The sequence below is a fragment of the Sesamum indicum genome, linkage group LG11 (assembly GCF_026168435.1).
Source record: "Sesamum indicum cultivar Baizhima isolate 11 linkage group LG11, ASM2616843v1, whole genome shotgun sequence".
Classification (NCBI taxonomy): Eukaryota; Viridiplantae; Streptophyta; class Magnoliopsida; order Lamiales; family Pedaliaceae; genus Sesamum; species Sesamum indicum.
The window spans coordinates 10,408,448-10,422,049 of record NC_142667.1 but is presented as its reverse complement, the minus strand read 5'-3'; the positions used below and the strand labels follow the sequence as shown (position 1 = coordinate 10,422,049).

Below are 13,602 nucleotides of genomic sequence, written 5' to 3'. Positions count from 1 at the left end.
GTAGAGAGTAGTGAAACTAGGTCTGATTTTTTTGACGTAGAGATACGTATAGCAATTAGACACTTTTTAGATGATTACAGTTAATCTATTATCAGATTTTGCATTGGGCTAGTTCCATAAATGACGTGTTGATCCAAATAATTATAAATGGCTAACTGGGTTGAGTTGATTGAGAGTTGGGCACACTCGACAAGTGTGCAAAATAAAATAAAAATAATAATATTTATATATTTGTGAGGGTAAAAATTAAGCACAATAATTTTTATCATAATAAACTCAAAATTTAAAATTTATATTAATGATCAAAATACATTCAATATGTATGTATAGTTTAAAATTTTATTACATTTTTTGTCTGATTGAATAAAAAATGAATATAAAATAAATAAATTGATAAAAAATAATAAAACAAAATAACATGAAATATGCATTAATACAAAATAACATAAATATGGTTTATTTTATATATGAATTATATATATAAATATATTGATAAGTATTATTTAATTTATGTAAAAATGGATGGGAGGGTATATTACGGTAGATACCAAAGCTGGTAGCATTACCCAAAATAAGCTTTTATTGATACTGAACACCAAAATTTCACTCTCGACAGAAACACTAACAAATTTGGAAAATCGGGCATGGATTTGTTGCCGGGAGAGTCGCCGCAGATCTTGAGCAAGAGCAAGCAGCGCTTCCGCTCGCTCAAGCTCGTTAACGTCAATGACGACGATGTTTTGCCGGAGACGCCGTACGGCGTCGACTACGGCCGTCTCACCAACGGTCTCACTTACTATGTGCGCTCCAATTCCAAGCCCAAAATGAGAGCTGCTCTGGCTCTCGCTGTTAAGGTTGGGTACGTGCCCTCAACTCAATTTCTGCGTTTTCTTTTGGGAGTAAATTTTGCGGTAATTTTCTCTTTTCTTCTTTTTGGTTGCGCCCTTCCTGTATATCGTGGTGTGCTGAGTGTTTTTTTTTTTTTTATGTTTATCCTAGTCTTTTTGCATTGCACTGGAATTTGGAGGTGATTAGCGGTTCGGATGAGTTCGGGGCAATGATGTGAATTCTAGTAGTTCGGTTTTTAGTTTTTCAATTTTCAGTGATTGCATTTTACCCATTTGCTCTGTTCCGTGTGGTGGTTCTCATTTTCTTAAGGAATTTTAGCATATTATGTGACAGCCCCGTTTTATACAATTTACGTTAATTTGCCCATAAAGATTGGTAATTAAGTGTAAAAGTTTATAACCAATCTCTCTGTCCTCTAGTATATACTGTTCCGATTCTGGACCTGATGATGCCTTCAATCCCTTCAATATAAATGAGCTAGTAACTCTATGCCAGCCAACTGCTAAGAAGCTCGCTCTTCCCAATTTTGGCCAGCTATTAGATTATATAAGTCTTACTTGAGCTCAAACAAGTTTCCGGTAGTCTGTTTAAGAGGTGGAAATTCCAAGAAGAAGAAACATAAACTCCTGTTACAGCAAGAGTTTAGCTCCAGTATGATCGTGAAATGCCAGTGAAATAAGTATTCTTTGCCCTTGTGAAGAAAGCTCTTAAGTTTAGGATATTGATTCCTAATTACAGCATCCAGTTACATTCTCCTGAGTTGCATTATCCCCTTTAAGCTAAGACCCCAATTACTTAAACATTCTATACTAAAGCGGGCAAGTGCATGGGGTACATTATTCTTTTCGTTGATCTTTAGTGCTACACTTGGAATTACGGTACATTAAGTTATTACTGTGTCTTCTCCCTAATTCCATAATGCTTATGTGTGGTAATTCTTGCTCTTTTCTCTGAAGTAGTTGGGCAGTATTCAGTAATTCTATGAGTCAATAAAAATATACTAGTAATATACATACAGGTTATTTATTTTAACTGTTAAAATCTTGTGGATAGGCATGGAGTTTCACAAGGATCCCAAATTCAAAAGATTTACGTTGGAGATGACATACTCTGACCTCCAGCTTAGATGAGGATGAAAATGTTAACATAAAGTAGATTAAGGACAATCACCCTTATAAAGTATGGGCTGTAGCCTAACATCAATATATGGATTTCCATGTTTGTCCAGTTTGTAGAATACTTTGATCCCCCCTAATAATTCTGCACTTCTTAAGATCTTGCTTTGCTTGGTTTAGCAGCATAAGGGAGGAGATTCACTGCACCATTTCCATTATGAAGTATGTGTTAAATAGAGGCCTTAAATACTGTCATGAGTGCTCTGATCATCAGCTGGAAGAGCTTCCACTATAGAACAATTATCCTGGGCAACTGATAACTTTTACTTCCACTTGAATCCATACTGCGACAATTTTCATACCATGCTGTACTCTAGACTATGAAAAGTTGGCAACTCTACTGAGATGGTAATATAAGTGTCAACATAATCAGAAAAAACAGAGATAAGATGCCTGTTCTGGTCATCAAAGGACCTCTGAGCCTAACTGATGCATACAGCAATTCTCGTTTAAAACAAATAAACTTATTGACAATTCTGTGATGTACCAGAAAATGCTCTTCCTAGTTTGATGATATTTATATTCAATTATGACTACATATATATCCAAGGCATTTCGTCATTGATTGACAAATTTAGTCTGAAATTTTGCTGGAAGATTTGATTGAAAGTTCTCACAACTTCAGTATGTACCCATTAATCTATAACAATGATACAAGAATTTTGAAATGAGTCTGAAATGTTGTGAATGAAGCAAGGTCTTGAAGGTCCATTGACTCCATTCCGTTCCATCCTCTACCCTGTCATCCTTAACTAGTATACTAGTCATGAGTAACTCTATGGCTATGATCGTGGAAGCGTAAGGCCAAAGGAAATGTACTTACTACTTAGTGGCTAGCGTTGAATTACACACAAACTTTTTGAGTCTCATGGTATTATATGCATGATTCTCACTGTAATCTCATTCAACTTGCTTGTGATTGTCATTGGAGACATGCTTGGTTGGAATTCTTAATTAATCATTTTCAGAACAGTCCAACAATTGAACATTCAACTCTTGTGTAAATGCCAGGGTCCTGGCATGGATACAAATACATTTTTGAGAAGTAGGAATGAAATAATTATGATACTTGACCAAGGAAAATACGAATTGGTAGGAGAATGTGTTTCTGTCTGCATTTTAGTTAAAGAGAAAGAGAGTAGAGGGATGGATCTTTATCATGATTAACTTTCTGGGAAATATCTTTTACTGTAGTGTGCTACTGCTAGTCTAATGCCCTTGCCCGGGAAAAATATTTATTCTGATATGTGTAAAGCTTTCTGAGTAAGTGTATTTTCTTTATATTAGACCTATATTACCAATCTGAAAACATAAATTAAATCTACGTTCCTGAAAGCCGAGTCCTTTAGATAGTCGATGCATTTACTGATCTTAGCCTTTGATTCATGGCAGTTCAGTTTTAGAAGAGGAAGAAGAGCGTGGAGTTGCTCACATAGTCGAGCATCTAGCTTTCAGTGCCACCAAGAAATATACAAACCATGATATTGTCAAATTTCTTGAAAGTATTGGGGCTGAATTTGGTGCCTGCCAAAATGCTGTTACGTCAGCTGATGAAACTGTTTACGAATTATTTGTTCCTGTTGACAAGCCTGAACTATTATCTCAAGCCATTTCGGTCTTAGCAGAGTTCAGTTCTGAGGTATACGTTGCTTATTTTTCAACTCTCAAAGTGTATTCTTCTCTCAAACAATCTTATACCCTATGTAGTACAGGTTCGTGTATCAGCAGATGACTTGGAGAAAGAAAGGGGAGCTGTATTAGAAGAGTATAGAGGAAGCAGAAATGCAAATGGAAGGATGCAGGATGCGCACTGGGTTCTTATGATGGAAGGTTCAAAAGTAAGGGTTCTTTTTACTCGAGTTATCACCCCACCTTTCCTTGCTTTTGGTTTAGCTGAGTTGAGGATTTTAAATATAAAGGCCAATAATATTTGAATCACCACACTAATTTTTGTTGAGGAAGTAATTTCATTCCCTTGTTGCAGTATGCAGATCGATTACCCATTGGACTCGAAAAGGTGATCCGTACTGTTTCCCCCAATATTGTGAAGCAGTTCTATAAGAAGTGGTACCATTTGCAGAATATGGCTTTGATTGCTGTCGGAGATTTTCCTGATACACAGGTTAAATCTTGTGTATTTTTTTCCTTCAACAGAAAAACACCTAGCATCAGGATTAATTGGTTTTTCTCTCTCCTTGTTCCATTCTTCTTTCATGGTAGAGTGTCGTTGAGTTGATAAAGACCCACTTTGAAGATAAAATTCCAGTACTTGATCCTCCATTCATACCACGGTTCACAGTCCCATCACATGCGGAGTCACGTTTTTCAAGCTTGGTGGAATCTGAAGCAGCTGGGGTTGATACTGAATTCTTCATTTTCCTTTTCTCCAGTCACATATTTTTATTACATCAGCTCATATATTTATACACGACTTACTTCCAAAATTTATTTGTAACAGTCAGCAGTGATGATCAGTTGCAAGGTTCCAGTGGATGAACTGAAAACCGTGAAGGATTACAGGCATTTACTCGCTGAATCCATGTTTTTTCATGCTTTAAACCAAAGGTTCTTTAAATTGTCTCGAAAGAAGGACCCTCCTTACTTTTCATGCTCAGCTGCTGCTGATGTTCTTGTTCGTCCAACAAAGGCCTATATAATGACTTCAGCCTGTAAGCAAAAAGGGACTACCATTGCACTGGAATCGATGCTGATTGAGGTGCGTCTTCTATCCAGATTAACCTTCTTGTTATTTCTTCATTTTACTTATGCATGCTTTCAGGTTGCTAGAGTTCGTATGCATGGCTTTTCGGAACGTGAAATATCCATTTCCCGAGCTCTTTTGATGTCAGAGATTGAATCTGCCTATCTAGAGCGAGACCAAATGCAATCTACCAATTTACGAGATGAATATATACAGGTAACTTTCTCTATATCTTTTTTTCTTTTCTGAAGTAAGTGGTTCAACTTCATCTCACGCATATCCTTCTCATTGGCAGCATTTTCTTCGAAATGAACCTGTTGTTGGGATTGAATATGAGGCACAACTTCATAAAACTCTTCTACCCTGTGAGTATATCCTAATTCTGTCCTTTAGGGCTCCATTATAGTAAAATACTCCTAATTCTTATTGCTTTGTTCTTACTAATGGTAGATATATCAGCCTCTGAGGTATCCAAATATTCAGAAAATTTTCGGACATCATGTAATTGCGTTATAAAAACAATTGAGCCTCAGGCAGCTGCAACAGTGGATGATTTGAGAACTGTTGTTTCAAGGGTTAATTCTTTTGAAGAAGAAGGAAGCATTTCTCCCTGGGATGATGAAAGCATTCCAGAAGAAATTGTTAGTGTAGAGCCAAATCCAGGGTAAGCTTACATCACCTTTATCCTGCACATTTGAAGTACAAGAAGTACTTCTAGCCAGAAGATACTGCCCCTTTCTGTGATTTCTGGTGTTTAGGGAAAAACCCTTGGCATTGTACTTTTAATTTATTAGTAGAATCGACTATGTGCCAGTAAATCATTGTTTGTGCACCAAGAACTAGTAGATATCGAAACCAATGATAAAGTGACGCATATTACGAGTGAATATGATATTCTTTTCCCATTTTCTCTTCTGAGGGAGGTTTGAGACATGCACCTCCACAGTAAGCATACACAGAATTTTTCGTGGCTCAAATAGTATATAAGAGCAAGGTGCTAATGTATCAAGGAGGTTTTGTCATAAAGTGAGATTGAAGAACATGGATCTGGCATAGATTGGTCTTGTAGATTCTTGCTGACATATATGCTATTATGCACATATAGAACACTGAAATCTTATTTCGCTGGGGTGCAAGAGCTTTGTTGTTTATGTTCATTATGAATTTTCTCCTTCAATATCCATATTATTTCCTAGGATTTTTTTTATTTCAAAAAATTTTCATTCAATGGTTCATCTGCTTAATAATGGATTTAAGCCTTGTCTAATTTAATACAGCAATATTAACGTACTATTGATCCAGTCTGGTACTGTATCTTCTAGTGATTCAACATAGACTGGCTGATTTCCAGGTGGTTACTTTTCTTATATTATTCCAAAATTAATGGAGAATTTCATAATCTTGTTGCATTTATGATTTATTAGATTGAAAAGTTTACAGCTATTTTCTTATTTTACTAGTTGTGTCATTTGGCTTATTCCTTTGTTCCCTATAAATACTAGCCACTACAAATCAGGCAGTTATATTACCAATTATGCTGCAGATTTGATTTATTTTATTTTGTTTCAGCCATGTGGTGCAACAGTTTGAATACTCCAGTATTGGTGCAACAGAGTTGATTCTTTCAAATGGCATGCGAGTTTGCTATAAATGCACAGATTTCTTTGATGACCAGGTAATAATAATGTAAATAAAATTATTGTGAGTTAAAGGTTATGGTTTAGAAACTTGATGGATGTAGTGGAGATCCAATTCAACCTTTGACGTTTTGGCTATTAATTTAAAGCTCAGACAACAGGCTGGTGCATTAAGGATTTGATTAGGGTGTGAAATGGATGTCCTCTGAACGTTGCTGCTGAGATATGTGATTCACTCCCAAGACAAGAGATAAAAGACGAAAAATTACGGAATCCTTATAAAATTGTGTTGGTGGTTCAGCAATTTAAGAAACTGAAGTTTGATCAGTCCAAGCCCAAAAATCTCTGTTATGATGATCTCTTTTTCTATGTAGTCGATGACTGAGATGCCTCAGTTTCTCTGTACTCGTCTTTTTGGTGTTGAAGCGATTTTATGTCCACATTGTTTGTTTTGGATGTTTTATTTGAAGGCATCACTCTTCTGTTGATATTCACAAATGATTGGTCTTAAATTTATGATCATCTGCTAATTACTTCGAATAACTAGCTCTAAACACCTTGTATAGTTATTGGTTGAGGAAAAGTGTACTAAACCTTGCTGCTTTTTCCTATTCAACAGTATGCAAAAGACACTTCTAGTTATCTCTATGTAGAAGTGTCAAGGGTCTAGAACAGTGCATTCATGCAAAGTATGCTACCTCCATGATCCTTCATCTCTTCTTTTTCGTTATTGTGGAAAGAATGGTTTAATCCTGAACTGATTGGAGGTTAAGTCAAGAAATGTATTTTGTGTTTGGCACCTTGCAACTTCATAGAATAAGAAGATAAAGGTCTCCGTTAGAGATCAGTGTGTTGAATATTATTATTGTTGTTGTTGTTATAATTATTATTATTATTATTGGTATTATTATATTATTATTATTAATAATAAAATAATATTATTAATTTTTTTGGTCTTGAATTGGGAAAGGTATGACTAACTGTGAGGCAGGATACTTTAGTACGTTGCAAAGAAGCTGCACAAATTCGTCTTCTCTTAGAATAATTGTTATGCATTGATTGGGAAGAAAAAAAGAACATAGATTGCGCTTTTCAAATCAAGCAAGGTTTATCCATAGATATTACATGTGACTTGTCAAAGAAAATTTGTTCTGGGGCATCTAATGTTATAAAGCTAAATATTCGACATTAGTTGATATTATCTGGCTTAATATTAACACTTTGTTTAAATAGGTTCTGTTCACAGGTTTCTCCTATGGGGGTTTATCTGAACTCCAAGAATGTGAATATTTCTCATGCTCAATGGGTCCAACAATCGCCGGTGAAATTGGTGTATTTGGTCATAGACCTTCAGTGCTTTCCGATATGCTTGCTGGTAAAAGAGCTGAAGTAGGCACCAGCCTTGGAGCATATATGCGAAGCTTTTCTGGCGATTGCTCGCCGTCAGACTTGGAAACCGCTTTGCAGGTTTGTTTGGTTTGGTGAAATACTTGTAACTTTCTTTGCCATATTCTAGGAGTAATGGTAGTGATTGGTAATCCTTAAATCCAAATTTCCAACGAGGGAGGACTAGTCTAATTTGGCTCCCCCCACTTCTCTGAAGGGCTATTGCCCAACCACTGGTTTCATACCGTCCGAATTTTTGAGATAAGATGATTATGTCTGCTTCATCTCCTTACTTCACTTGATTGCTTGATTTCTGAATCTCTGTTAGTCATATTTAATTAACTTAAAACATATATTTGATTAAGTCATTTGGTTCTGTCTTGATAATTTAATGTGGATTTCTGTTTTTCAGTTCAATAGCAATAAAAGTTTCTTTTTTCAAGGCCAAAGGTGTAGGTTTTAACCTGTTCAATAAATAACTGAGCCAAACTAAGATCATGCAGGGTCCAATTTTACGTAAATGCTGTTTATTTTGAACTTTATTAATAAAGCTATTCTAAAACAAGTCTGTTGTAGTTCTTTATCTACCCATGGTTAACCTTGTAAGTCAAAGCTTCACTGAAAGATGATCAGTGTTGGATATTAAGCCCAATGAGAGGAAGATAAAATGGCATCTTTTATAGATTATGTTTTTTAATGTTAGGGGAAGGATTACTGGTAGGTGCTTCCAACCCTCCTTTGGTGGGTTCTTGCATATTAACTACTCATTGCATGTACTCTCTAGCTGATGTTTCCTCTCTGTATTGGTTCTTCTTTGTCCATCCCAGTTGGTCTATCAACTTTTTGTGACAAACCTAGAACCGGGAGAAGAAGATGTGAAAATAGTGATGCAAATGGCAGAAGAATCTGTTCGTGCTCAAGAGAGAGATCCTTATACTGCATTTGCTAACCGTGTGAGAGAGATCAACTATGGGAATTCCTACTTTTTCAGGGTAAACAATATACCTTCTTAGGCTAGAAATTGTTTTTGTGTATACCTTAAGAAAATAACACAGTTAAATTTTCCATGCAGCCAATTAAAATTGGTGACCTACGGAAAGTTGACCCTTTTAGAGCTTGTGAATATTTTAACAATTGTTTCAAGGATCCATCAACTTTTACTGTTGTCATTGTTGGAAATATTGACCCTGCAATTGCATGCCCTCTGATACTGCAATATTTGGTAAGTGGGCACTTTCCTCTAAAATCTTTTTGGTGATGCATATATCTTACTTGTCTGTTTACATGTGTTTCAATCTCTTATGCAGGGAGGGATCCCAAGACCTCCCAAGCCAATTTTGAGTTTCAAGCGTGATGAACTCAAAGGATTACCATTTACTTTTCCTTCCACTGTGATTAGGTTTGTCTATTCTCAATTCCTTTGGATGCTCCTGCAGCTAGAAATGATGCTGATAAGTGTGTTACTAATCCTATAACCAAAAGACAAATAAGCGTAGTTTGGTAGTCTACTATAGTAGTTTCCTACTGTAGGGAATTATTGTTTTTGCTTGATATTAAGGGTTCGAACTCTTGGCCGGGACAATATTTAAATATTATCCATGTATAACCTTTAAATTAATATTTATTTTTGTGTGTTTAACAGTTCTCTAATTGAGCATTGACAAATTCTGAGAAATTTATATCAATGGTAAAACATAATAAATGTGGTTGCAGGGAAATTGTTCGGAGCCCCATGGTAGAAGCCCAGTGTTCGGTCCAGCTTTGCTTTCCCGTTGAGCTTAAGAATGAAAATATGGTAGTACAACATCTTCTAATAGGTGCTCTTGGACATAGTAGGAAACACAAGTTCATTGCTTCGCTTATGGAAAACAATGTTTTTACTTATATTATAGATGGAAGATGTTCACTTGACTGGATTAATCAGCAAGCTTCTGGAAACTAAGATCCTACAAGTCCTCCGTTTTAAGCATGGGCAGGTACGAACTCTTAAGTCTTTATGCTTTATTTGATTTGCACTACAGATCCAAGCTAATGTTTTCTGAAAACTACATAATTTCCCAGATTTACTCTGCTGGAGTTTCTGTGTTCCTTGGTGGTAACAGACCCTCAAGAGTTGGCAACATTCGTGGAGATATAAGCGTTAACTTTTCTTGTGATCCTGAAATTTCATCAACACTGGTGAGCTTCTTTTGTTTCTTTCATTTGTTCCAATTGAATTTATATCTTTATTGTAAATCATTCTGCAGGTCAATCTTGCCTTGGATGAGATCCTGCGTCTTCAAGAGGAGGGACCTTCAGATGATGATGTTTCTACCATCCTTGAAATTGAACAAAGAGCCCATGAAAATGGATTGCAGGTGTGCTTTCGTCAAATATGCTGAATGGAGAATAATGATATTCCATCTGGTTGCTTTATACAAAATGACAAAGAAGCACGTGGGCCCTTTTGTATCACCCAAAAATAATTCGGAGATTTGACCTACATATTTAATAACTCAGTATGAATTTGCTGGTTGACAAAATGCTGCTCTTGTGCTGATTCTTGTTGCACTTTCAGGAGAACTATTATTGGTTGGAGAGGATTCTGCGCAGCTATCAGTCGAGGATTTATTCTGACGATGTTGGCGCTTCTTTCCAGGTTTAATATATTTTCCACTTTTTACCGCTAATTCAATGCTGCTACTTCAAGCTGATTTATTTTAATAGACATTGTAAGTTGTTCTCCGGGTTATTGCGTTTTTCATGTTTGGATATTTAAAAGATATTTGTAGGTTAAATAAGTTATTACGAATGAAGCTTCTACAGTTGCTTACTAGTATTTCCTTTGTTTCACTGTGTTGTTAATAGGTCAATGCTATTCTGATAATTACTTCTTTAGATGTGAAAGTATTACCAGTGGTGTGCACAAGACCTTTTCTCATTCCTTTTATAACTGGCCTGTGAAGTACACAAACATATGCCTTTGAACTTCTGTAAAAAATTTGAGCTTTGAATGCTCTTCATAGGCTGCTGCTCTTGTAGTGCTAAAATTGTTGAAACAAGGTTTTAAACTATTTCACTTTATCCATTAATTTTTTATTTTTTATTTTTTTTTTGAGAAGTTATCCGTTAATTGTTTCCGACATTTATATTTGAACCTATAATCTCATTGTTATTGTGGTTTTGGTAAAGAATAATATGATGTGTGTCCTGAATTTATCATCCCTCTTTTTTATTGGGTATGATATGATTCATGAATTATTTTAGCATAATGTTACTGTATCTTTATTTGGAGCTGTTATTTAGTCTAACAATCATGGTTTAGCATCAATATAAGAGCCCTGAATGCGTCCTTTTGATATACTGTTTTTGGCTATATACTCACCCTTAAAGTTTAGTATATTGATAACATGATTGTTGATTGGTTCCCGAGCTTCATTTGGAAATATTAATGGGAATTGAGGAGAGAGCAGCTATGAGTATGAGTCATGGGGTTTTATCTTGGAATCATGATTTAGCATAAGCAAAATAAGTGTCATGACTCCCCATAATTACAGCTATTTTCTATTTTCTTATGTTGATTAATTGAGTATGCTTGTTAACAATATAGAAGATTTAAACACAAGTACAATTAAATGACCAAAGACAAGCATTAAAGATGAATAACTGCAATGCTGCATGTGAACACCATCCCCTGCAAATTCTGTTAAATTTGCAGGAGTCTGGCTTTCCACCCCTCTAAGCATAATTGGGGAATGAATCATTGCTCGAGTTTTCAGTATCACTTCCTCTAAGAAAAACGCGTCCATGCAGAGTGGGTAGCAACTAACCTATAGTTTGCACAGTTAATGCTAACTGCTCTTGCTTTTCCTATCATGGAAAGCACATGCTGACATTTTGATAGAAAAAATTGATGTTTTTTCCCTTGAGTAACACATTCCTTGTTGGACTTGCAGATTCAAGATGAGGGACGCAGTAGAGTAAGAAGTACCTTGACACCATTAACGGCTCAGTCAGCATTACAGAGGATTATACCTTTTCCTTGCAAAAACCAGTACACTGTAGTAATTCTAATGCCTCAGTCCTCCCGTTTCAAGATGCTAAAATCATTCATCAGCTCTATTCCAGTTCCTTATTCCAGAGATGCTAAGGTCAGTGCTATATGAATGATATTTTCGCTGTTTTCTTCCAGCAGACTTACTCAAAGAAAATGCACAAGCAGACATCCTCATTTTCCAACTTCAGCTGTAGCAGTTGCCTGCATTTCCATTCTCACAAACACTGGATCTTAAAGCACATACATGTCCTTTTCCTTTACCTGTATATCATATTATTGCACATACCCAAAGTGCACATATTTTTTCTCTCCTGCTGCAGATTTTGGCAGGCATTGGTGCCATAACAGTTCTGGTGTTCAGTCTATGGAGATACTCACAAAGAGCAGCAAAATCATAGTTGCATATATATGCAGATGGGTTTGCTGGTTTACATTATCCAAAATGATGAAGGTTTTGGTTGGGGTTGTACTGCTTTTAGTCTTTTTCATGAAAGGTAAAAGAGTTGCCAACGTTCTTGTGGCCTCAAAACTCCTATGAAACATTTCTTGATTCAAGTTTCTGTGACTGGTTGCAGGTACACAACCCGAACGTCACCCTAAACACTTTCCCAGCCTGCGATGCGTCATTGCAGCCCAACATGATAGATTCACAATTCTTTCCTGGATACTCTGAACTGCTTTATGTGATTTGATGAGTTTAAACATTTCTCAGTGATACATTTCCTGGGAGCTAATTTCTTTCAAAGTTTATTTTGGCTAAGGAAGAACGGTAAACCCCATTGTTTCCTTAATTATTTGGGGGTGGGCGGAGAGTTCTTCTTTGGTGTTGCTAATTACTGCACGAGATTAAGTGTTAATAGCACTGTTTGTTGGTAAAATCATATTAATGGGTTGGGGCTTTACTTCTTGAAATGAGATACAGTATACATTCCTGGTAAATTACATTTTTGGTTCCTATATGTAGTCACTTTTTCGTTTTGGGTCCCTAATGTTCATCTCCCATAATTTTGGTCCCTAAAGATTACAATTTCTCACTTTTGGTCTGACCATGAAATATAGGTGTACGGTGTCTGATTATTACACAGCCATGTATTTTTTTTTTTATTTATGTTTTTTTGTTTAGCATCAGAAGATTCTTCTTCTTGTTCAAATTCTTCTCTTTCAAATCACTCTATCCAAACCCCCAATTATTATTACTGTAGCATTCCTTTAGAGATGAACACTAAACTCTAATTGCTCTCATCATTGTACTAATGTGAAGCTGTTCTCTTTTTCATTCATAAAATCATGGATGGATGTGGCTCAAGATGGTCCAGTCACATTTTTCACCATTTTATCTTGGAGGAGGAATAAATAGCCAACACAAGAAAGAGTAGTAGATATTCCATTTTCTATCCTTCTGTTTCGGCCCTTATGCTTGGGACAACATAAGCACAGGACTGAGTGTTGCACGGCCCATTGTGTAATGCAACACGGATGTGTAACCAGACACGCTTAGTTTTGACGATCAATTTGACTCAGCCGATCAAAAGTGAATAAAAATTGTTAATATTTAGGGACCAAAAATGTAATTTACCCTTTACATTTCATTTGTGGAATCAACATTTTTCACTCCAGGATCTGAGTTTTTCTTGTCAAGTTTTTCTTCTCCGAGCTATTAATATTGTTTGTTTATTACGTGCTATCTGAACTCACATGTTGGCTTTAAGAAATCGATCCAACTCACATTTCAATAAGTAGACCTCAATAAAATAATAATCCAATAACTACTAGCACTTGTGACACACTTGAAATATATTATATATAAAAATAAGATAG

General features: G+C 35.9%; 1 protein-coding gene across 5 annotated transcripts; it reads left to right on the top strand.

Annotated features, from left to right (window-relative positions):
- The first annotated feature begins 550 nt into the window (after window positions 1-550).
- LOC105173585 (Insulinase (Peptidase family M16) protein) lies at window positions 551-12,739 on the top strand. 5 transcript variants are annotated; one of them, XM_011095375.3, is made up of 22 exons: window positions 551-859; window positions 3,417-3,663; window positions 3,737-3,862; window positions 4,009-4,146; window positions 4,245-4,379; window positions 4,483-4,740; window positions 4,804-4,941; window positions 5,021-5,090; window positions 5,176-5,389; window positions 6,295-6,400; window positions 7,596-7,829; window positions 8,576-8,740; window positions 8,821-8,970; window positions 9,056-9,147; window positions 9,462-9,543; window positions 9,641-9,724; window positions 9,810-9,926; window positions 9,995-10,105; window positions 10,306-10,386; window positions 11,684-11,878; window positions 12,105-12,278; window positions 12,360-12,739. In XM_011095375.3, exons 1-21 carry the CDS (start codon window positions 645-647, stop codon window positions 12,180-12,182), a joined length of 3,036 nt encoding a protein of 1,011 aa, XP_011093677.1. In that variant the 5' UTR covers window positions 551-644; the 3' UTR covers window positions 12,183-12,278; window positions 12,360-12,739. The 5 variants fall into 5 exon arrangements, with proteins under 5 accessions (XP_011093677.1, XP_088731870.1, XP_088731869.1 ...); XM_088875744.1 differs by having other exon boundaries at window positions 714-854; window positions 3,422-3,663; XM_088875743.1 differs by having other exon boundaries at window positions 715-854.
- Window positions 12,740-13,602: the final 863 nt, after the last annotated feature.

Excerpts from the sequence above, each read along its gene's own strand:
- LOC105173585 (XM_011095375.3), top strand. The coding sequence starts at position 645 with ATGGATTTGTTGCCGGGAGAGTCGCCGCAGATCTTGAGCAAGAGCAAG. Across the intron at positions 4,942-5,020 it reads TACGAGATGAATATATACAG|CATTTTCTTCGAAATGAACC; the intron begins GTAACTTTCTCT and ends TCTCATTGGCAG. Across the intron at positions 9,927-9,994 it reads CTGAAATTTCATCAACACTG|GTCAATCTTGCCTTGGATGA; the intron begins GTGAGCTTCTTT and ends ATCATTCTGCAG.